At 36.8% G+C, this 25,196-nt stretch overlaps 2 protein-coding genes and 1 non-coding gene across 4 annotated transcripts; all 3 read right to left on the minus strand.

Moving 5' to 3' along the window:
• Positions 1 to 7,408: 7,408 nt before the first annotated feature.
• Positions 7,409 to 11,805, minus strand: LOC104600502 (protein CLAVATA3 INSENSITIVE RECEPTOR KINASE 5-like). Of its 2 annotated transcripts, XM_010263474.3 has the most exons (12): positions 11,682 to 11,805; positions 10,914 to 11,056; positions 10,702 to 10,834; positions 10,467 to 10,538; positions 10,238 to 10,381; positions 10,045 to 10,116; positions 9,874 to 9,933; positions 9,643 to 9,740; positions 9,136 to 9,282; positions 8,702 to 9,043; positions 8,220 to 8,599; positions 7,409 to 8,114 (listed from the first exon to the last, which is right to left on the minus strand). In XM_010263474.3, exons 2-12 carry the CDS (start codon positions 11,014 to 11,016, stop codon positions 7,794 to 7,796), a joined length of 1,872 nt encoding a protein of 623 aa, XP_010261776.1. In that variant the 5' UTR covers positions 11,017 to 11,056; positions 11,682 to 11,805; the 3' UTR covers positions 7,409 to 7,793. The 2 variants fall into 2 exon arrangements, with proteins under 2 accessions (XP_010261776.1, XP_010261784.1); XM_010263482.3 differs by lacking the exons at positions 10,914 to 11,056; positions 11,682 to 11,805 and having other exon boundaries at positions 10,467 to 10,572; positions 10,702 to 10,840.
• Positions 11,806 to 16,560: 4,755 nt separating this feature from the next.
• LOC104600514 (H/ACA ribonucleoprotein complex subunit 2-like protein) lies at positions 16,561 to 22,514 on the minus strand. Its single transcript, XM_010263495.3, has 4 exons — positions 22,225 to 22,514; positions 21,566 to 21,635; positions 18,063 to 18,168; positions 16,561 to 16,864 (listed from the first exon to the last, which is right to left on the minus strand). Exons 1-4 carry the CDS (start codon positions 22,349 to 22,351, stop codon positions 16,703 to 16,705), a joined length of 465 nt encoding a protein of 154 aa, XP_010261797.1. The 5' UTR covers positions 22,352 to 22,514; the 3' UTR covers positions 16,561 to 16,702.
• A 208-nt stretch (positions 22,515 to 22,722) lies between these two features.
• TRNAH-GUG (transfer RNA histidin (anticodon GUG)) lies at positions 22,723 to 22,794 on the minus strand. The gene has a single exon. It is a non-coding gene; the product is annotated as a tRNA-His (tRNA).
• Between the last annotated feature and the right edge of the window lie 2,402 nt (positions 22,795 to 25,196).

Genomic DNA, 25,196 nt, shown 5'->3' on the forward strand with positions numbered 1-25,196 from the left:
TTTAATTGCAGTGCAAACGAAGTAAAATAAGATCTGAGGCGGAATAAAGTAAAACTCAAAACAAAATTGAAGTAGGGCAAATCAAATTGCACTGCAACCAAATGCAGCCTAAGGAGCATATGAGGGCTACACCACTCAAAATTATATCTATTTGTGAGAATACCTTGAGTAGATGTTCTCCATTTGTTTGCAATGTAAATTGTGCAGATGTACGAGTCTATGAGAGTGTTGGAGTTTGGTTTATTTTTCCTTTAGGCTCTGTTTGTTTACCGTGCAATTCCATTTGCATTAATACAAATGCATATCACAAATCAGAAAAGTTGACGATCTGTTTCGCTTTTGCTTTAAAAAAATCAGAATTTACATTGAACTAACTTGCACTCCCATGCTTTTGCACCAGTCCAAATGAACTTGTATTGGAAACAAATTAGGCTTAGAACATGCATATCGACACTTTTGTACTTTTTAGGAGCACTATAATGGCTGAATTGGTAGTAGAGATGACCCCAACAACTAGGAGAAGCAGTTTCTGAACCAACCTGTTTAATCCGATTACTCACCGAGTTTGAGTGGATTTGGGTGGAAGAACCTTAGCTGTTTGGAAAAACAGCCCAAAACTGTTTACGAACTCCCTCTACATGACACGTTACCACAGATGTGGAGTAAAAAGGCTTATGCAATCAATATTCTTTTAGACAAAATGACAAACAAGGGACTGAATTGTCGTGGGAGGAAGTTCTCAAACAGCTGATGTTTGTATCGTAGTCAGGTCAATTACTTGGTGAATTTCTGGACAAGACTTGCTACACTGGTCACTAGTCTAAGCAGTAAAAAAGCAGATGTAACCTCGTCTCCTTTGTCTAATTAGAAAGAAAAGATGAGATGGGTTAATGAACAAATAAGTGATAGTTTCTTGAGCTTCCTTTCATACTGCTTCTACCACAGCCACAGGTGGCCGCTCTCGGAGTAATTCCTAGTCCAGGAAGTGGGGCTGACTGCTGCAGACAGCTTCAAGCATGCCGGTGTCCTTTGCATAATTCTGTCTAGAGCTTATACTGTGATTAACATGAATGCTCTGCTTGTGGGTGGTAGCTGGACATTGATATCATGCCCGGACAAATAAACCACCTCTTGTTCATGATTCATTTGCTTGCCCATCTGCATTTAGTACAGTTTGAGTGGCCAAAGACTGAAGGGCCCTTCCATCCATGTGCATAGCTTTGGTATGTTGGACCATGCTAGAGGCCAGAGCTGAAGCCTGAAGGAACAGCCCACGTTAGAGGACAAAATGCCTTTTAGGACACAATGTATTTGTGCATTTATGTCAAGCCCTTATTAGTAGCAACTGTGGCTACTCTTGTCCCATTGAAAGCAATATGTAGAATTTACAGTGCTTTGATGGCCTGACTCTGTCATGAATTGGGCCAACCCTGATCCCAAATTTCAGGTACCAGATCTTTCTTGTAATCACATTTATGCTTGTGACATTCTCAAAGTGGAAAAAGCAGAGTTCCCTGATTCCTTCAAGAGATATTTCACCTTTAGGTAGGAGTAGGAAAGTAGGGCTGTCAGTGTCAATAGGTCTGACATATTCCATTGGACTCGAACTGAACCGACCCAATTATATAGGGCCTAGGCTTGCATTATGTGTCCCCATTATAATTGGGTTGGGAATTTGTGATCACTTGTGGTTTTTCTGAACTGATCAAGACCCGAATTAGCTACCTTCACCCGGACCAGACCCAACCCATTGACAGGAAAGGAGCCTAGGACATCCCTTTAACGGTAAAAAGGTTTATGCCTAAACCCGGATACCCGGCAATAACTAGAAACGATTTCCTCTAGCTAAAGAAAGAAAATATGTGACATTAGACATAAGATGCCAATGGGTCGGTGTAAATGATAAACTTATCTTGATTCGGCCCTATTAGATTGAGCTCGGAGTGCCTTAATTGGGATTATGGTGGGGTTGAGGTTGAGTAAACTTTGCCCTGCATTGGGCGGGAGTCGGGTTTGCCCATGCTAACTCAACCTGTTGGCAACTTGAAGTCATAGTTCTGCTTTCTTTTGTCATCTGTTCAATTTATAACGACGTTGCTGCAACTTTACTAATAAATATATATTTTGTTGATGTGTAATGGGTGGAAGTGATAAGAAATTATTTAAGAACCAATAAATTAATAATGGATATGGTATTAAATAGAACAAACTTGCAAAAACAGGATTCGTGTAATCAATTTCATATGGTTGAGATGAAAGGCTTGGATGATGACAATGATGATGCATTGATATATCTCATAATATTGTCATGCAAGCACAAGCCGCGATTATCATGAAAATTTTGTATTCTTAAAACTTAGATATACAGTAAAATTGAAAAATCATCAATACTGTGTTTGTTTTCGTTGTAAATGTGAATCGACTTAAAATTCTACCATTGGTTTACATTTTCACTTATTTGTCTTCAGTGTAAATATAAACTGGTGTAAAATTTCATTCCCGGTCTGTATTTTCACACGTTAACCATCTCATCAGTTGGCTTTTCCATCGATAATCAATATAATAATACATTGATTTTTATCAATGTACATTTACATCGATTATCACATCAAAAATGCTCCAAGGGCTCACTAAAATTTTAAGCCCATAGGTTGAGTTTTACATCAATGAATTTTCCACTGAAAACAAACACAGCCTAAATATAAAATCGAGGTACTTGGTCACAGGGAAGAAAGAACAGAGGTGATAGGTCAGGTTAGGTTGGATTTGGTTTGAATCCTCTGAGGTCAAGGTAGATTTAGGAGTTCTTATTTCATTGAATGCTTTCAATTTGTGGTTGATCCAATTGGTCAGACCGATTGATTCATTGTTCCGTTAGGTTTCTGGGTCCATTTAGCCCCCTAACCATTTTACTTGTAAAAGATGTTAACTTGATCAATGACTTGATTGTGCAGGCCAGTTGAAGCATCCAACTATTTGATCTCGTCAGTAGATCATGGGTTAGATTTTAATTTTCTTTTTTATAATTTTTATTAATCAATTTATAATATCATAAAGTTATCCATTTAACTTAAACAGTTGAACCACTAACTGTACCACTTAGAGAAATACTTTGCAGTTTGCAAAGTATCATTATTTAAAACCTTGATTTCATTAAAAGTTCATTTGGGTTGAGATTGGTAGCATGTGCTTTCAGATAAGTTTGGGGTATGGACTATAAAATAAATCCATACCAAATCAGACCCATTGACTTCCCTAGTTAGACTCTTTTTAGGGCCATAAATCGAGGCAAATCTCTGACATTATATAGCCATGCAAAGCCTACAAACTCCAAACCTGAATCAGACTTAGAGGCTGTCTGATGAATGATGATAGATGAATTTGCTTAATTGAATATGACTTATTGCTTTATGTTTTACTCAACAAAATAATTAAATAATAAAACCATTCAAGGATAAAGTAACTTAACCAACTTCAACTTGAGCCATTAAAAAGCCCACGAGCTTCTTAACAACTTATTCATTAAAAAAACAAAGCAATGAACTTTTCCTTTCAACCACTTCAGCTGTATGAAACAGCCACCATACTTTGGTATTCCAATCCCAAGCATCTTTAGACTTCCTATGCTACTTGAACCTAATATGAAATGCCTACTCTATATAAGTTTTGGATGGCTTAGATGCTAATGACAGCCAAAAGGAAGATGGAGAAGTACATTGCAGCACACTGCAGAATTCTGAAATTATAACCCCCCCCCAACCCCTATAGTCTATTAACAGTCCCCCACCCCCCCAATAAACCGAATCCTGCCCATGGATTTGACATTAACCCACGGTCAAGATTTATCCCACCTGTACAGTAGGACTAATTCTAAGGTGGGCTGAACAGTCATTCTCCCTACTCAAAACGGCCTTGTTAGAATTAGAATTTCCATACTTAATGAAATCCATTTTTTTTTAATATTCAGGCCTAGATCAAAGTTTGTTGATAAAATACCATATCAGCAGATTTTCTCCCTACCCTCATTCTCATAAAATTTTAGAATACGGTTCCATATCATGTCCCTTTCTGGTAATGAGAAATTAAAGTCTTTCCATAATGCCTTAAAATAATATTTTTTATTATGTACAGAAAAAGATAATACAAATAAATAAGGAAAAAACAAGATTTATTAGAAACAAGATGCTCCTCAAACTATAAGCACAAATGGGTTACAAGTGTTCCTCAAAACTGCCCACGAAAACAAGTGTATAAATTTCGTATAAGAAGAGTAAATAATATGTTATTACTTCCAGCAGTCTCAAAATCTTGTTGTCAAGGTCTCAAGGAGTCCAATTTATTTACTACCAAAACCAATGTAATAGAATTTGAAACACAAGCATAATAGAGAAATATATAAATAAAATTGCATAAAAGAAAGAACAAGATATGCACTTTTGAACTAAAGTACAAGTCTAGACATGGTTAAGGTGTAAGTTACTTGCATTTATACCAACTATGACAAAGTTAAGTAGAAAGATGATAATGAGAGAGGGGAGGATAGTTTACTTCTATAGACTATAGTGACTTGAATTTATCTTCATCCATCTTTATAGAATTTTCTATAGTGTTTAGTGTTTACTGCTCAGTATTTTGGCCTTTGAATTTGAAGCATAATATGATCAAAATACCTGCTTCAATTTGGACATGGGTGTCGTGTGGCCAAAGAATCCCATTTGACAAGAATCCGACAGTCCCTTATTCTGATTTTCATTTGCTACTTGCAGCATAAAACAATTTCCAAAGGTTATCCAAAATTCCAAACAACTTTTCTAGAGACGATGTATTTATCTAAGTACAAAGAATGATCCATAAAGGGAAAGCTTGATAATGCTTTAGTAAGAAATAAATTCTTCTAATTACCAAAAAATAAAAATAAAGGAAATAAGAGGTGTATTTACGAATATTTACTGCATGATATTGAAGTTACAATCAATCACATCAAAAAATTGATATTGTTCACAGTAAAAGTGGAACTAAAAGAAGGAGAAGGGATTTTTAGACTGCACTCCACCTCAGAATTCTGATTTGAAATACAAACCTACAACAATTCAAAATTATAAACAGCTCCACCTATAACATCCATACTTGGCCCGTAAATTGGCATCAATTCCGAACTGGCATCTGCCCCACCTGTACAGTAGAATTAAGAATTCTAAAAGTAAACTGAACAGTAAAAACCCCAAACAAGAAAAGAAAATAGATTGTGTAGTGTGCCCTTATTATATACTTGTGAAGGGCGCTGTTGTGCTCCTCACCTTTCAGGACACGTGGTGTGTTCTGAGGTGAGATATAGCTTAGGTTCAATGGGCAGCTATGTGCTCCTCATGTGAAGCTTAAGTTAGGCTTGGTGTTCGCCATGTGTCCCTTTTCTCCCGAGGTTGCAACATGTATCGTAAATGTTCCTCAGTGAATGGCAGCATGCCACATCAGCCAGGTGTCCTCTACATCAACATCAGCATGGCGGTCCAACCGGGGTGTGATACGCCTTCATTAAAAATATTATATGATTTATTTACTTTTCATTTATTTACATTTTATAACATATATTCACAATCAAGATTTTAATTACATTAAAGATGTCAATTATAATATGTCATTTAATCACCAATTTACATTAAATGTTTCACAGTATGGTTCATGCACTATACCATACATTTTTCCAATATGATTTCTTTTCACCATACTTTCATACATCAAGAAATGATTTTTCTTTTCTTCATTTTGAGTAATGACAAAACTTTGGTTCATGCCAGTTTCCAATATCAGAAGATACAATGGCTTCGAAAAAATCTCGACAAATTGGCCAAGTGACTATAGAATTGCAACCAAGGGACATTCTAGTTATTTTATGAGTAGCCATATTTTCTTGCCGCTTAACATAAGAGAAACTGAAAAATTGACTTTATCAAAAAATAATTGACTTTATCAAAAAATGTCTGACCCAGATGGTTGGACTATTGATCTATTCAATCCGATAATTGAGTCACGGGTTATATATTAAATGTGTATGTAAACTTTGAGAGGCCATAATTTTACACTTGGATGGTTAATTGAGGTGATTTTTTTTTTTATAATTTTTCAAGATCTATGCATCCCAAGACCTATAGGCATCTTGCCCACTATTTTTGCCAAAAAATAATTTTTTTTGCCTCTAGTCGCAATTTTTAATATTTTTTACAAATAAAAAAATTTAAAAAATATACATTATTTATTAATAAAATACATGTATATAGTATATGTATATATATATGCATATATATATGTATATATATATGTATGTATATACATTATTTAATATATATATATATATATATATATATATATATATATATACGCATACATGTATGTATATATGTATATAAATATATATGTATGATTTTATATATTACTGATGTGGCATGGTCTGACTCATTCGACATGGACAATCGAACCAGTGACCCATAAACCGGAGGCAAAAACGGTTTGGTGACCAAGTCGATTTTTAAAACATTGGTGAAGACTGAATCCACCAACAAGATCAATAATCTGTTTAGCATCGCCCTCAAAAGCCACAAGACTCCTGCAATTCATTTCAGATTTTTTTATTGATATTTTAATGATAAATTCAATTTTAGCTGATAAGTTACAAGGTTAAATCATAATCATAAGATACCAAAAAAAAATACAATCATCATCATTATCACCTAAGCCTTGTCACAATTGCATATACGGGATAGGATTTGCTATATATGACCATAAGAGTTTTGACATCGCCAACCTACCTGACACAATCATCGTCCTTTGGGGCTTTATCTGGACTTAGAGTGGCAGTGTAAGACAAAGGTCTCACTGGCAGAATTAACAGTTTCGTTAATTACAATTGTGTTAATAAGAACAGAAATGGAGCCATTCATGGATTCCAAGAATGAGTTCATTTCTTTTGTTCCCTTTTTGGTAAATTGAAACCGTACGCCTATTTTCGTGACTATAACGAAGGCAGTAAAATTTCATGGTTCATGGAACGTTCTGGTTTCCTTAATTTAATTTTAGGGGCGACAAGCAGAAAAGATCCTTGGGAAGATAATGACAGCAAATTGGAGCTTTCCCATGACGAGTCCCTGACACATCCCCATCAACTGTGATCAGTCGGTATCAGTCTAACAAAGACGCCCCTCACAACATTATATGGCTACGGCCAGAATTTATGGTGAGTGTTTGAAATTTGAAAGAATAGACAAAGCTGGAAGCCTGGAACAAGTTGGAAAGGAAATTTCTGAGGATGGTCTCTTCTGTAACTAGTACTGAATATAGATAATTGCGTTTAAACTTTAATAAACTTGAAGATGGAATTCATGTTTAAGGTACGAAGTACATACTCTCTAATCCATACCCATAATTATAATATCTTTTTTATGTCTTTTATTAAAATTTTAAGAAAACAAAAGAAAAACCATTGTCAAGAACATTATTCCCACAACCTCATGATCCTAAATGGACATCCCCCAATTGAGATTCTCACTCAACTGGGAGGGCATGGAACACTCGTTACAATTAATGTCAGTATCTCAAAATCAAATTCTGTACAGCCAGGATTCGGGAATTAACATCATAACCATCCAGTGCTCTGATATACTAATATTACTATACAACAAAACTCTTTTGATGGAGGCCAGATTCTTTTGAACAGCCTCTGGATTCTTTTGTGTAGTTTTAATGATGGGATTCTTCCTTTGTCTTTCTGTTCTGTTTTATTTCTTCTTTTTCAAAGTAATTCACCTTGGGCCTGAGAGCTCCATTGCTTGGACAAGTAAAGAAGAGTCATCTGTGAGATCAGAGTACCGTTCTGACGAGGAAAACTCGTGGGGTTTGCATTTGGTTGCTTCAGCTCTCTGGGAAGCTTCCCATCTCTCAGCAAGCCCATCACCTTCAAGCATTCGAACAACTTCAGACATCTTCGGTCTGTGTCCTGGAAGGTACTGAGTGCATAAGAGAGCCACTTGAACCATTTCCTCAAGCTCGACTCGGTCATAGTTGTTTTTCATATCCTTGTCAACAAGAGCATCAAGCTTCTTTTCCTGGTGAATCTTTTTTACCTGTGATCATGACCAAAGAAGCCACCCAAATAAGTTTTGAATACATGAATCCGTTCAAATATACGAGGTTAGTAGGAATATATCTATACTGTTCTTAATGTTTACCCAATCAAGCATAGCTCCTTTCTGGTTTGCAGCCTTGCCAAAGTCCAGAGCTCTCTGACCTGTAATTAGTTCAAGGAGGAGAATCCCAAACCCAAACACATCTGTTTTCTCTGAGGACTGGCCTGTGGAGAGATACTCAGGGGCTATATGCCCCACAGTTCCCCTCACAGCTGTGGTGACATGTGAATCCCTGTGATCCAAAAGCTTTGCCAACCCAAAATCCCCTACCACAGCCTCACAGTAGTCATCAAGTAATATGTTGGCAGCCTTCACATCCCTGTGAATTATCTTTGGATCACACTGCTCATGAAGGTATAATAGACCCCTTGCAGCCCCCAAGGCTATTCTCTTCCTGGTGGCCCAATCCAATGCTGGCTTTCCTGTAGAAGGAAAACAAGTTTAAGATGCAATACAATTATGGTATCCAGAATTCAATTAGATATCAAAGAAGAGAATTTTTTACATATTGAAGATTTCTTCACCTTTGAGACGGGTAGCCACACTCCCATTGGACATGTAAGGGTAAACAAGAAGCCTCTCTGTGGCTGTCATACAAAACCCATAGAGTCTTAGCAGATTGCGGTGTACTGCTAGGCTTATCATCTCAACTTCCGTCTGAAATTGAATCTCCCCTCCTATGGCATTTCCATCCTTGAGCCTCTTTACAGCCACAATGGTCCCATCTTGGAGACACCCTTTGTAGACAATCCCAAAGCCACCCTTTCCAAGTATATTTTTGCTACTGAAGTTGTTTGTCGCAATCTGAAGCTCCCTGAATTGGAACCTCTTCAAGTTTCCAAGGCAAACTTCCTCATGATGTTGCTCTGAAATTTTGGAAGAGATTGAACTTTTGTAAGATGAGAGGACCAGCCAGTTCATATTACTGGTAATGCTATTTCAGTTTTTCTTTACTAACCATTAACATCAAAGAATATCTGTTGGTTGTGCTTTTGCCTCCACCAAAGAAATCCCAATCCAAGAATGAGCAGACAGACACAGCCTAGGCTTGACCCAAAAGCAAGGGCCACTTTGTGACTTCTTGGTCTTCCTGAAGGTTGGACACCTAGAGAAGTATAGAGAAATAGAGGTCATGACAGTTCAAGGATGGATAAGCAGAACTGTTGTGACAAAGTAATGAAAACCAGGATGAACTTTTAAACTAGAACCTTAAATTTCTGAAGCATATAAGAAAATTACTTCTATAAGGCGTGTATTAAAATTCAGAATAGGAAAAGCACAACAATCATGAAACAAAAATTAAAGATAAACCAAAATAAGTTAAAAAGGAAAAGAACTGATAACAGATTCAATCTACAGATTCATAAATAAACAGCTTCCCAATTTTAGTGTAGGATCTAATTTTAGAAACAGAAATTTGAAAACAAATAAACTTTCAACAGGCCATCAAGTTAACAGCCCATACTTTCTGAACTACTCAAATTGAAGGAAATTGGCATAGGCATCGTTCCGTAGCAGTACTGCTCTGAGCCTGTTGTGCAGATTAGAGGGTTTCCTACAATGCTGCAACAATGAAAGATTAAAAAAAATAGAGAATAGGAGTAAGTTCAGAAAATGTTCTTTATTGGAAGGGTAAAAGGCATAAGATAAGCTGTTCTCCATTGGAGAAGAAAGAAAGAACTTAGCAACAACTTACTTGAATGTTCGTGCAGGAAACTTGGGAACAGGGCCACTCAAATTATTGTAAGACAAGTCCCTGCGGTGTGGCCAAACCCAGAAACCTTCTTCAGATACAAATGCCACTTATTTATCTTTTTTTTTTTTTTCTAGTGTGTGTGTGTGTAGAGAGAGAGAGAGAGAGACTTACAGAAATGCAAGTTGGGTCATATTGCCCAAAGAAGAAGGAAATGCTCCAGAGAGATTGTTATTATTAAGCCTCCTGGTTCCAATTCAAAACCCATCATCAGATCTAAAGATGAAGAGAAGTTGAAGACCCAGAACCAAACTTGAGGAAAAAAAAAAAGTCATTTCAGTTCATCAGTTTTCCTACTAGTACTTACAGGTATTGGAGACTTTTCATGTGGCCTAGTGAAGCGGGAACTTGACCAGTAAAGAAGTTATTAGAAAGGTCGAGAGAGCTAAGTTTTGAGAGCTTCCCAAGCTCTGGGGGAATCGGTCCCGAGATGTTGTTGTTCTGAAAGACCCTGCAAAACATTCCACAAGAAACCCAAAATCAGAAAACTCATTCTCTGTAAGAACTTCAAAATACATTTCTCTCTGGAAACTTACAACATCTGGAGATTTGTCAAGTTCCCTATACTTGGAGAAAGAGTACCAGATAAGCTCTGACTCGGAGCCCCTCTGCAACAAGCCCACATGGAAACTTCAAAAAAATCTGTTTCATTCATATATTTTCTTTCATAAATGCAGCAATTTGTTTCGTACACTTTCATTAAAAGAGGTGCAATGGAAGTCGGACAATCAATGCTACGTTCTTAACATGTCACAGCACACAATAACTTACAGTTCAATCACCAGACTCTCGGGAGAACAAGTGACCATGGCCCAGCTACATGGGTCGACGGAATCTCCATCCCAATTACTAAGAGCACCACGAGGATCCACCAGAGAGGCTTTTATACCCATTAGTGCTTGCACTGAAACAAAGAAACCCACTTTATAACTCTCCATTTCTCACTTCTCTGGTAAGATATAAGCTGAGAAATAACAGATTACCTTCAAAATTAACACCCTTCGGAGAGAGCAATCCACTTGAAGGAGTGTAGAACCAGAACAGAAGCACAAGGCAAAGAACAGCATTCCTCCTCTTGTTTCCCATTGAACTTGAGATCTATAAACCAGATACCAGGTGCCAAAACCTGCTTCCAGTGAAGATACGGAGAAGTTAACAAAACAAAACAAAACCTGAAATGGATCCCTCTCGTATTAGGTAAGGTTTACATCAGAATCCAACAACAACAACGCCTCATGCTTCCCATGCTAGGAAACCACTCTTAACTCACACCCTGTTGTCAGACCCGAGATAAAGACCAGAGCTTTGGTAGCAAAGAGAAAACAAACATGCCTACTACTCTGGTGCGGCAAGAAAAGAAAAGAATATATAAAAGCTAAGAAACTTGAACAGACAACAGACAATTTCTAGATAAATTCAAAAGAGAAGGAGAGAATTGGAAAATTCCTAGTGTTTCAATCATGAATTTGCCTAGAAAACGGTGGAAAAAAAATAGAATTTTCTAACTCTTTTCCACTCCAGGATTTAAAGTCAAGAAAAAGAAGTATTAACCAGGATTTAGAAATTATAATTAAGAAATCGGGGACAAAATTCTTTGATGATTAGTCAATTCTAACGGCCTAAATATGAGTACTCTGTGAGCTTTGGGTTTTAGTTTGAGCTTTATATGATTTTTAAAGTGAGAGTATATTTGAGATTTTGAGTTTTCTTGGATTATTAAATAAGGAATAATGAAATAAAAATAGAGTTACCATGGTCCATGGAGGAGATAACAGTCAAGAAGAGAGAGAGATGGTATACTCTGCTTCTCCAATGGGAATCCAACATTCTCTGAGTTTTGCCATTCATTAGAGTCCCAAATTCTCTCTTTAGTAAGAATTAAAAAATGTTGGAATCTCGAGGGTTGGGCTCGAGATTGGTGAGGCAATAGTTCTTCATGAGATCATTGTTGCGTTAAATAATTTGGTTCTTTTTCTTTTTTTACATGGGTTGGGTACTTGTAATTGGGTTTGCTTTATTGATTCCACAACCTCCATAAGCACGACCAGAGTCTGTACAATCAGCAGACAACCTCCTCCCTAACCTAATCAAAGAGGAAAAACTTTTAAAAGCAAAAGCTGCCACCCCCTCCCCCACTCCTCTCTCTCTCTTTCTCCCTCTCTCTGCACAAGCATTTCTTAGTGTCTGATTAAGAACTGATAATCAATGAATTCCACAAATGCGCTAGAATTCAGTTATATAAATTAATAACTAGTATTTATTAGCAAATTCAGTTACCAAAAATATCAGGGGTGTCCTTCACTCCTTCGTAGTCATTCAAAATTTACTAATACTATAGCTGTTGCCAAGGCAGTGATTGAAGGGTAATGGGTTTGGCCACTCCATTATATTGTATGGTCTCTTTCTTGATAAAAACAACAAACAATGAACCATTTATTGTGTGGATTCTTAGAACCTAAACCTTGGAATGTTCAATCAAAATATGGTTCTATTATTCTCTTTCCTTTCCCTTAGCTGGATCTCATTGAGTCATGTCCTTTCCCCTTCTTCTTTACTTGTTTTTACCCTTCTTTCCTTCATTACTGAATAACAAACAATAATTGCATTTTTTAAGAAGACTGACTGCTTTCAACCTAAGAAAGATTATATGAAAGTAAAGAACTAAGGATCCCTACCTACATTTGCGTGTACAATAAAAAGTGGGGTGGGGTTCAATTATCTGCCATTCATGTAGCACTGTTTTAACTCAGTGGGTGAAGTGGTGGTGGGCGACTGGGCTCTTGTCCAATTGGAATTGTCTTGAATTGACTGCTGGCACTTGGAGTTGGACTCGGTAATTCATCTGAGTTGCTCGTAGGACTCGGCGCTCCAGACCATTTTTCCAAATATTTTTATGCTCTTTGCTTTGCTTTGCTTAGCTTCAAGTTTTATTCTTCCTTATTGGGTCATCCCTGTTGCACACATGAATATGTAACTAGTTAGGCATCGGTCCGATCGAGTTAATATTTCCTTTCTTTGGTCAGACTGAGTTATTATTTCCTTTTCCCTAAACAAAAATCTGATTTGGGTTTTAGAAATCAAAATATACAACAGTCTATGAACTGGGTTTTAGATGTATTCACAACCCACAATTCTGTATTCTCGCCAAAAGATCCACTGAGCCACAACTGAGGACCATCAAAAGATGGTCCAAACCCTCTTCCACTTGAACAGAACTGGCAGGCCGGACTGTTTTAGAACCCGACACGCGCACACACACAGACACATGTGATGGGGTTTGGAGCCAAAAGAGAGTCAAAGAAATGTAGTGAAGAAATTGACCATGATCCTGAATTCCTGATGAATACACATGCACTGGTGATGGACTGATGGCCAAATGAGTAGGAAATAATTATTCTTTTATCAATTTGTGGGATTGAAGGGGGATAAAAGGGCTACTTCTCTGTTTGATAATTAGTACAAACCCACATGATCTGTGGCCTTGCGGTGAACCCTAAAGGCGACATAATAAAGCATCCAAACTAGTTGACAATGCTGGACCCCACCTTGTCTCTCAATCTCACTACCCACTCCACCCAAGAATTCCCCTTCCCTCCCCCATCCTATTCTTTTGTACTTTTATACAAGGGATTGTCTTTATACCTCCGTTGTCTTTTATGTTTTTCATCCTTCTTTTTTTCCCTTCCTTTTCTGTTCTTTCTTTTCAAGTTCCATGTCTTTAAGACTTTGAGATGGACCCACCTCGTAGATCTGATGGCAATGGCCAACCAATGAGTTTCATAGATAGGACAATGATCAGAAGGGTTTATCTTAGTGCTTGATGAATCTCCTATTACATAGGAAATAAAACCATCTTAACTAAACCTCTTGACTTCACAAATAAGCTAGATAGAAAATTAGTAGAGGAATCACTTTGCAAATGCAAAATATGCTTCTTAGTGGCCTAAACAAGAGGATTTCTTTGGTCTTGTTTGGGAAGTTGAATTTTAGTAGTCTTTTTAAAAGCAAAGATAGAATATATGCACCTTCTTTTTTGTGGTGGAAACACGGCCGTTAAATTCACTATAATTTCCTAATACAACATTAAAAAAGGTGGAGAGAGAGAGAGTATTTTTAGAATGTTTGTAATGCAAAAGTTGATTATTCCAATGCCCAACAGCAGCTCAAAGCCTCAAACACAATCATGGTACCCAACATGATATGAAGGAAATTTGCCCTGGGGACATGGGTCCCGCCCATCCCTCTGTAACAGATGATGGTGAACGCCATGAAAAGACCCCCAATCAGCTCTTTACTTCACTTTATCACAAAACTCTTTCCACATGAATAATTTGGTCCATGTGTCAGGTACCCCTCTCTTCTCTTTACACCCCAGTCATTCCTCATTTTGTTTCAGCAATGACCAGGAAGAAAGTCTTTTGTGCTTCCTTTCTTTATCTTTACTTCTTAGTGCCACCTTCTAAGCAGAACCTTTGTCTCTCAATTGAAGGCCATTCAGCATTCAGAAGCTGGCTTAACCACCTCCATATGCATGAAAATTGTTCTTTCAACAGCCTGATTTAACATCTTCTTTAGAGGTATTGCCAAAATCTTCTTTAACTCTAGGACAAAAAATCACCCAACAGATTAAAAGAACCAAATAATAATGAAAGACAGAACCACTCGCTAAATCTACTGTTAGGTTGCAAGATGATCACTAGCTTAGCTTTACACAGTAAATCAACTAATGGCTCTGTACATCAATCTAAATACAGACAACATCGACAAACTTTATGCAGCAAATAGGCATGTTTCTCACAGACAACAACATTTGCTTAAACGGGTTTATATATCCATCTTCTGTTTTAATTACTTGATCAACCTACCGACACCAGTACATGAATTTAAGCTGGTTGGTGCACAAAACCACGTTTGTGTCAGCACAAACTGATTAGGACAGCAGCCTGATTTAAAGTAGAACTGTTGAGGATGCTAATGGAAATCATGGATCACTCATAGCTCTGTTTTCTCCCTTGATGATGGTGATGTTGGTTTCAGTCTCTACTGGTCATGTTTAGCTGGCTTCTGGTCCCCCACCCCACCCCACCTTCCCTTTCCACCCAAGCAGCTATAAATAGATCTGAACATTTTGAGAAGTTAGCTAGGGACCAGCTGCCAAGTATCACTAGTTGATTTTCTTTTGTCATACTAACTGTAAGAATATCAGTTGTCCCATCTTCTTGTTACCTAAATTCGAACTGTTTCACAGGGATTAAAATTTTAAAATGTAAAAGTGAGTCCAATAAGAAAATCCATGTACTTCATTCGTTTTAAGATAAGATGGTCAGTTTGCCAACCAAAACTTCAATTAGTGACAACTTGTTCTTATGCAGGCAGGCTTGGTCCAGTGACACTGAGATCCAACTTCCTCATTGCTGAGTGGTCTTATTCTGCTTTGAGCAGCAGTCCATTTGCCAGAGAATGAAAACAGTTAGAACCACATACTCGTACCATTTCGTATCACTGGAGCAAAGAGGAACAACAGGGGAAACAAAAGGAACAATGGGTTCTACCGATGGCCGCTAGCTATTCTGGTGTACAGAGAACATGGCCTTCAATTGATATTTCAACATCCATTGAACGAAAATGACAAGAGACTTGTGAATGTGGTCGCATGACTGCATAATCTATGATCTTCCCACTTCTGAATTTGGTTTTGAGCCCTACCTTGATTTTCAATCAACATAACCAAGGGCTCGTTTTGTTCCTGGGAATAGGGGTTTAGAATCAGAACCAGAATGGGTCATTCCAATTTCAACTGTTTCGTTAGACGGAATTGGAATCCCATTCACATCCTTAGTAGAATGACATTCCCCCATTTGAGGGAATAGTCAATTACTCCTCCATTGATAATAAAATCTCATTTCAGCTTATTCCAATTCCCATTCTTATTTTTTTCTAAATCAGACAGACTATAAGAACCATGAAACCCCAAATAATTGCCTCCAACACCAATCCCAAGAACTTAATTGCTAAATAATATCACCTTTCTCCCCTTTCCCTCGTGTTGTTTCCTTTTGAACCGTAAGGCGCAAAGATAGATGAACAAGAACTCATCAATAGCCTGTCGATAGGAAGAGGTCCCAGTATCCCACTCCCACCTCTGCCTTGAATCTCTATGGCCATGATCCGCAATGGTGTTTGGTTGTGACTTGTGAGGCCAAACGAAAAAGCCTGACTCAAAAAGCTCAATGTGTACTACAAAATTCCAGTTTATTATCATAAATGTAAAATACCATCATCCATAGGCAACTCTGGAATTTAGAGTACATAATGATAGAAGTGCATATTAAAGAAAAGAACGCTTCAGACAAGAATATTTGCGAGACTTACACTTATCATACTTTAAAGATTAACAACGAATTGCGCACCTTAGTTTTATTCCTCACCCAAAAGACGAAAAACCAAAAAGATTCTATCTACCAAAAGCCTATTTTGATTGAACTCTTTAAATAACATCACAAGTCTCTTGTGAATGTGGTCGCATGGGTAAAGCGAGGGCCTGCTTTGGAGTTTGGATCCCCCCATCACACCCAAAACCAATTTAAAATGTATCATGTTTGACACCATGGAAGGACAGTATTCATGTAGTTGGGACTAAAGTTCGAATTTAGCAAAGAGATATAGCATAATCATCAAAAGAGACATGACACCATATAAAAGGTAAATTACAATGAACTACAATCTGTAGAAAAAAGCATTAATAGACAACTGGACCAGTCCGGTTTATTCTTCAAAAAAGAGATGATGTGAGTTCAGAGACATCTGATACAACTTGCTCATAATCCGCCTTCAATTTTTCTTGTTCCTCCTGGCCCAGTTCCCCCTTGGTGGGCTTGGTTAACACCAAAACACAGCATGTAGGCCTCTTGGTTGCTCCCGCAGTGGCAAGATCCTGAAATTTAAAAAGTAATAATAATAATAATATTTAAAACAAAAATTTAGATTGGACGATAGAAAGGAGAGGAAAAGATGCTGCCAGGACCGACATTTTGAAGTACAAAAATAAGCAAGGACTAAAGCTTGAGCCTACAACCATGTGTATGTGTTGTGTGCAGAGAAAACAAGGAGATCCACATAATTTGACATGATTATTTTACTATTAACCACTATTGAATCATACCCATGTACTTCCTGAAAGAATGTGCTGAAACGGAATATATTTTATGTTGAAAATTTAGAAAACTAGAAAGAAAAAGTAACAAGCATAGATCAAGCCATCGGTTGTTGAAATTAACAAGCTAACTACTAAAAACCAACAGGTTAATTGATTTTTCTTCATGATTATTTAAAAGGCAGAATCTTTATCCCCTGAGGTTGTGTGCAATAATGTAAGATGAACAGTGTATCTTACTCAGGAGAGAAAAAAGATTTGAAAAGAGACAAACTGCTAGGCAAGATGAAATGAAAAATTACAATGCATATACGTTGGTTAAAAACAAAACAAGAGAAATACAGCAAGAAAAGTGAACTTAGAGATGCAGCATGGATAAAAGTATAGACAAAAAGACTAAATATCTGCAAGTGGCACAGTTTACAAAAGAGGGGGCTGGGGGAAGGAGAAAACATAGGGAAACTTTTGTAGAACATCAATTGCCATAAGCATGGCCCACTAGTGCATCAACGCACACATCAAGACTGGCTGGAGGATCACCACCCAAATGAGCATCGGCCAGAACTATATGCCCAAAAAAAAAAAACTAAGCAGCCAAATCAAGTAGAACTTGGTGCCTAAATAATACACATAAAAGTTAGGAGAGCACACAATTTGGACATTGAGGTCCATTTGATAGATTACACATCATGCCCAATTATTATCCATTAGGACCATTACATTAAATTGTGTCATCTATTACATAAACCACTGATTAAACAGTTTCAGAGGAACCCAGTAGATGCAGTAACAGGTGTCACCAAGGCATAAAGAAATTATATTTTAGGGTAAATTACAAATTACCACCCTGTACTTTGGGGGTAGCAATAAAGGCATAATGTATTTATGCCTTGGAAATTTGCAATTTAGCAGATATGGGTTCTCACTTCTCAGTGCAAAAGAGAATATAAAGAGATGGCAGATGAATGTTCCAACTTACCTCTTTTGAGGGAACATATACATATGGAATATCAGCTTCTTCACATAAGATTGGAACATGTGTGATAACATCAATAGGAGAAATGTTTCCTGCTATGACGCATAAACTGCCATTCAACAAACAAAAACATTTCAAACAGTTAAGAGAGCCGAATGGTTGGGATAGAATGATAAAATATTACAAAGAAACGCCCAGGTATGAACTTTAAAAGCTTAAGATACACCGATATTTCAATCTACAAAGCGGAGCGGATCCAAGCAAATAAAAATAAGGCTAGAAACAAAGTCACTTACATCATCGCATAAGAATATGGTGAAAGTTAAAAAACAAAAAAAAAAAAAACCATTGTTAAGCAAAGAACTGACATTATTTTGGGAATTTCACACTGCACATTACAGGACAGGGAAATTGGGGTGGGGCAGAGCAGGGTGCGTGTGAGGCCCACTGGCCATACCACAGAGAGCCCGCAATTCCACAGGCTTGATCCCGCACCTCCCATTTGAAGGGGTGCCAAGGAACCATTTTGATAACTGGGTCAGCAGCAAGCAAGGAATTGAACCAGAACAAGGAGAGAGCATCATGTTTCTGTTGATCAGAAGTCATCATATTTCTTTTTCTTTCATTGGTGAAGTATATTCATTTCTTATCAGTAAGTCTTTCAGATCAAGTACTATTTTCAAATAATTGATATCCATATTCCATAAACTCAGGGATGTCTAGAAATTTCAATTATTTCTAAAAGATATGCTGGACAAGACAAAATGCTAATTGGAAACTTAGAAGTATAAGACAACCCACCATAAAAATATTAATTGTTAATTTGTTATGCTGTTTGGCAGGTAAGAGAGGTGCTAGAACACACCATTAACATGTTAATCTTAAATATTCTAGGTGAAAATGTTCCAGCATGATAGTGTAGTAATATTATACTGACAATAAAGGGTTGCAAGCAATAAACATGGAATTGCTCCTGCGATACACAAATGCATATAAAAGCTGTTAAAACTTAAATACTAGTACATGTATTGCAAAATGCAAAGTGGAAAAGGATCACTAATGCAAAAACCAAAGCCAATTTGAATAATGATTACAGATTTGCAGCTACACCAAAGATAGAAAACAACTAACGATGTAAGAATTTAAAATACGATTATATGTGCTACCGAGCATTAAGTTATATTTCACTACTGAATGGCATTTTAAATTCATTGTATTATTTCTAATAAGACAATATAGATCAGCATGTAAATTGTATTCAAAAAAGAGTTAGCTTTTTTTTTTCAATTTCACAATGAAATATCATGGAAAAAACTGATTTTAAAAATTCCACCTATATAAAGAACATCAAATCTCTTGAAAAGAAATAAAATTGAACTACAAACAATTAAGCACCGCAAGTTGTAAGGATCTTAAGACAATATTGTATACAGTTTTTCATATCTAGCTAAGCAAATAATTAAGATATAATTGAACTATTCAATCATATTACATACAATGGGAAAATTCTCTGGATGGCCTGTTGGGAGGAGCTTCTATACCAGTTGCCTTGCATTTGGAGGCAGAATAGCAATCCATAAAGGCTAAATTTATTTGCTGATCTACCTTTTTTGTGAAAGAGTAAAGTATTTAACCATTTTGCTGTTAGATGCCCTAAGCCACATGATATGACAAAGGTTCTTTCTCACCTTTTATGAGAATGTATAACAAAATTTTACTGTCATATGTGGTAGAAGTCCAGTAGATCATAAATATAGACTGACACTGAAAGCAAACTCCACTTTCAGAAAATCACTTATCAGATAAACAGTCTAAATCCAGCATGTCACCTTACCATGTGGCTAAGCTGGGAGGAGGCACCACTAGAAAGCTTTGGAATTTTAAGTTGCCAGAAGGCCCAGAACCAGAATAAAAACAAAATTACTATTTATTTGAGTTTGTTTTACGTGTTTGTTTATCTAGCTTTCATGCAATACAAGTAGGAATGATCATGGGCCAAGCCAGGTTTTTATAAAGTTACAACAGCATTTTGAGCTGCCTGGGCCTGGTCCCACTGACCCACTCACAACCCTAACCTGAAAATACATGCCTGGGCCTGGCTACATGTGGGCCAAGCCAGGCATCCAGGCTTGCCCACCTGTGTGCGTGCGCGCATGTGCCAGGTCAGGCTTTGCAAGCCTGAGTTTTCAGAAGTGGGCCAGGCAGGCAGGGCAATGCAGGCCAAGCAGATTTGATAATCCTTAAGTATAAGTCTAAATTTGTAGATGACTTATTGAGGATGGCCAAAACATATGAGTCTATGTCTCTATATACAACAAAGAAAATTATTTTTTATAATGCAAATTCTAAGTTTTGGTGGAAAAATTCAAAATGAGTTGTTCTCCCCTTTTTTTTTTGATGAATAAAATGAATCGGTCCCCTCTCTATACAATATGCATTCATAAGTACCTACTAATATTTACATAATTATATACTGCCTATATTGATTAGGAAAAAGATCTGATTAAAGTTCTCATGTTGTTTGCTCCTAGCTTCTAATATTTCACAGCATTTCACCAATAACCTCATCTATGCTACATTAATTTTATAAATTGTGACTCTATGAAATATTACTGGCTTCAATATCTTTCCAAGATAACCATGCAGAACCTGAGAATCAGGAACCTGGACATGGAAAGCAGAACAAATTTCTCAGGAAAGATAACCAATTACTTATTCCTTTATCTTCAGTGGACAAGTTATTAAGTAGGTTATGAACCCCTGTCCTTAATGGCTGGAACTGAAATTGGGTTGATTATTATAACCACAAATATTTATTATTTAACTATTTTTTCCCTAAAAGACAAAGCAATAAGTCATTCAGTTCATCCACTTATCCTTATCCTTCTTCTGGTGGCCACGTTCAAAGGGTGGCTTCAACATAAAGCTCTTGGTGTAGCACCCATGCCTTGCTTTGACCCAAAAGCCAAGCTATTTGAGAAGAAGTGATAGACATGGGTCTCCACAAGATGGTTCTTTTGTTTAGGCACTATAACTAATACAAGGTTCAATCATATTCCCAACAATGCAAGGGGTCATGTTGCCATGAACCATAGGGACATCCACAGACTTACGTATTTCATATAGATTAGCATGTATGAACTGTGGATCACATTGTTTGGTTTTAAATTTTCAAAATTCAATTAGGATTGACAACAAAATATCCAGTAAATTACCAATCAAACAAAGAAATAAGGTAAAAACAAAATTTGGGTATACAGGGAATATCAAAAATTGGATATCTAGCGGCATTCCATACGGTCCATTAGTAACAAAATGAAAAGACTCTACAATACATGGTGATTGCGGTTCAGCGCGCGTTGGTTGAGAACCATCTTGATTGTCACTTATACATAGTATTAATATGTTTAGCAATTTTCGCATTAACCATTGAAACAAAGAAGGCACTTGACTGTTAGAAAACAAAATTCGAAAAGAAATTATTCCGGCAATATAATAAGGCATACCCTTTGTTACCGCGCCGAATACTCTTAACCACCTCCTTAACTCCTCTCTTCACGCATTTAGATTCAGAAGCTGAAAATGGAGGGAAAAAAAAACCAGAACAGTTACAACTCACAACAAATAACCAAGGAAGGTGGAACTCTCAGTTAGCAGATTAAGAATAATTCCGGGAAACCAAAACCTGGTATCAGGGTTGCTCCAAAGGGAAAATATATACTCAATGAATCATTGTTACATCAAATTGGAAGTGTATAAACAAAGAAAATAACCCAAGAAAACAGAAGCTTACATGTCAAAAAAAAAAAAAAAGAAAAGAAAAGAATAAATCCAGCACTATACGTCTATACCATCAAAGACGAGTATGTTTTTTAAGCCCCATATTTTCATTAGACAAAAGAGATAGTTAAATAACAAGATATAATAGAGGAAAGACATGACTAAGGTGAAGAAAGTAACTTCTTTTTCCTCGTGATGCAGAAAATTAAATAAAACCAACGATTTAATTTAATTACAGGGAAGTGCGAAAGAATAACTCCAGTGATCGATTACAAAAATGCATGAACAATGAACCCAACGCAGAGTTTCCGCCACCAACCGAAAGAAAAGAAAGGGCATTAAAGGAAAACCAGAGACACAAAGCATTGAAGTAAGCAGTCCATGCCTCTTCTGACCAGCTTGAGAGTTCTCTTGCACAGCTTCTTCCCTGCAAGCGGTTTCGCTATGGGAGCGAGTGCCAGCAACTTCTTCCTCTCCTTTTGTGATTTCTCTGTCTCACTATCGCTCCCCATCTCTCTGTCGCTCTGAGCTCAGCTGAGAAGCCTCCGAACTCCGAAGTAAGAGATTGTAGGTTTGACGCTTGTAGCAGAGGAAGGGTTCAATGGAATCGAGGAAAGGGTTTCTATACTTCTTATACTTCTTCGAGGGTTTTAACTGATAAACAAGGAATATGAAAAATTCGATATGCACGATTCTGATGTAACGATGTGCTTTGTTTGTTTGATCGAAAGAGCTAATTGATCTCTATCGTCTATCTAGTGTGTGTAAGAAGTAAGAAGTAGGTGTGAGACGAGACCGGATCTGCTCCTCACACAGGGGCGCCTCACACCGACCTGTTTGGTTTAAAATCTTAAAAAACTGAAAAACCAAAATACAGGACAATTGTGGCTGCTGGGATTCGAGCCCAGGTCTCTACGGCCACAACGTAGAATTCTTACCACTAAACTACAGCCACAAGTTGATGAAAGGTAAAAACGTAATGTCTTTATTACTAGAGAAACCTTAACAGAAAAAATTAAATTTCAAGTATAATGCGAAAAGTACATGATATTAGAAAAACTTATAAGCATTCAGGTTGGCGGTTTAATTGGTCAAAGAATCAGCCTTCATGTCCTTCCCCTATCATAGACTTCCAATAACTTTAGTAAACTTTCTATCCATTTCATAGGGAAAAAAATATTTGGACCTGTTTTGGTTAGCCACACGTGAAACAATGAATGAAAAGTGAATCATGTTTCTTATATAAGTCTACAAATCATTTCCTAACTTAGCTTAAGTGATTAACATGGAAAAGTAATAATAGTTGAGAAATACACGAGTGCTACTGCTCCCACGAGAGAACCTCTCCACATTAATGGTAACACTCAAATATAGAAGATGTTTCTACGCTGCGTTTGTAAATAATGCAAATGGAGTGTAAATTCTGGTTTAGGGTAAATTTGCATTCTGGTTTATTTTTATTTGTATTTGGCAATACTACATTTATGTATTGACAAATGATAGATCAATGCATATTTATATTGATAATAAGATGTAAAAATACATCAATAAAAAAGAAGTAAATTTGAATTCAAGTGGGCTTTTGATAAAAAAAACATATATTTTATTGGAATTCATGTTTGCATCCATTACAGCTAAAAGGTTGTTTGGTAAGAAGATAAATTTGTTATACAAAATTAACCTAATTTTACAATTTATATCAACCGTTTTACACTCTACATATTTACATTCACACTTATTTGCATCTTTTCCAAATGCAGCCTATGTTCCATTTGCCAAGAATGCAAATACCAATGCAAAACTTTGTATATGATCCATATTTATATTTCTAAACCTCTTCTTAAATGTATTACTAGTTTTCCCTAAAATTACGACTTATTGATTCTACATACCCTCCATTGGATTTAAGATGGGGATTTGGGTTTGATTGAAGTTTGTGTTACGTTTAAGATTATGATTGAAAAATATGAATCCAATTTGATTTGAGGTTGGGTTACGATTGATGTCTTGGGCAACCTAATCCAACTCCATCCCATTATGTCTTTGTATCAGTACGTATGAGTAAATATCATATTAATATATGAATATATGCACATGTGCATATTTGTGCATGTATGCATGTAATTATGCATGCATCAATATACGTATCCACATATGGATCAACAATTGTAAGTTTAAAATCAAAAAATTTCTAGCATGATGAGATTATAAATTATAATACTTCAAATCATCATAATTATTATAATGCTAGTGTGGCCTTAATCCATCAATCTTAAGTCTAAGGAATAAGGAGATTTTAAAATAAAATGAAGCCAGGTCAACCTAAACCTGATCAAAAGTCATCCGTCTGGCTTAGGATTTGGTTTGGGAGTTCAATAATTCAGTTTAGGTTGGGGATGATTAGGAATGACAATTTTTCTCATTTTTTTTATCTTTGTAAGGATTCTCCCTAAATGAGGTGGGGATGATTTTCTCCCTGTGGGGATGGGGATGGGGAAATTTCTATCCCTGTTAGTAGGGACAGAGAGAGTACTCCCCACCCTGTGGGATCCCCACTAATATATGTATATATGTATGCATACGTTATATATGTATACGTGTATACATATATCTATATATTAATATTTTTAAAAACACGGTTGAATATTTGAATCTTTGTAATTTTTAATTATTTTATTTTTATTTATAAATAAAATAAAAAACAAAAATAAAATGGTTAACATTATAAAAAATCATGGGGAATGGGGATCCCTGCAGGGATGGGGATGGGGATAACCTTGTCCCCGTTAGCGAGGACGGGGACGGGGATGGGGATTTCCACACCCCTGCCCCGCCCCGTTGCCATTCCTAGGGATGACCTAACCCAGCCCAAGTTTCCCCATGCTGAGACTGTTTACATTAATGTTTTAAAAACCGACCCCGAAACTAAACCGTTTTTGCCTCTGGGTTATGGGTCACCAGTTCGACCGGCTTGGTCGAACAGTTCATACCATGCCATGTCATCATATATATGTATGTATATATGCATATATGTGTACAAATATATATTTTATCAATAAAAAATGTATAAATATGTTTTAGATAGGTTATATGTATTTTTTCTATTTAATTTATATTTCTAACTCAATTCTTAATTTTTTTTTATTTATAAAAAATATTAAAATTACAATTTAAGGCCAAAAGGGGTTTTTTGTGAAAATAACGGGGCAAGGTGCCTATGTAGAGGTGTAAATCAGGTCGTGCCGCCCACAACCCGACACGACCCAGCTCGACTTTGGACCGGCCAGGCACAATTGTATGGGCTATGCTAGGCCTGGGGTTTTAGGTCTGTGGGCCAGGCCGGCACTATATGACTGA

This window comes from Nelumbo nucifera, chromosome 3 (genome assembly GCF_055504915.1).
Source record: "Nelumbo nucifera cultivar China Antique chromosome 3, China Antique-T2T, whole genome shotgun sequence".
Classification (NCBI taxonomy): Eukaryota; Viridiplantae; Streptophyta; class Magnoliopsida; order Proteales; family Nelumbonaceae; genus Nelumbo; species Nelumbo nucifera.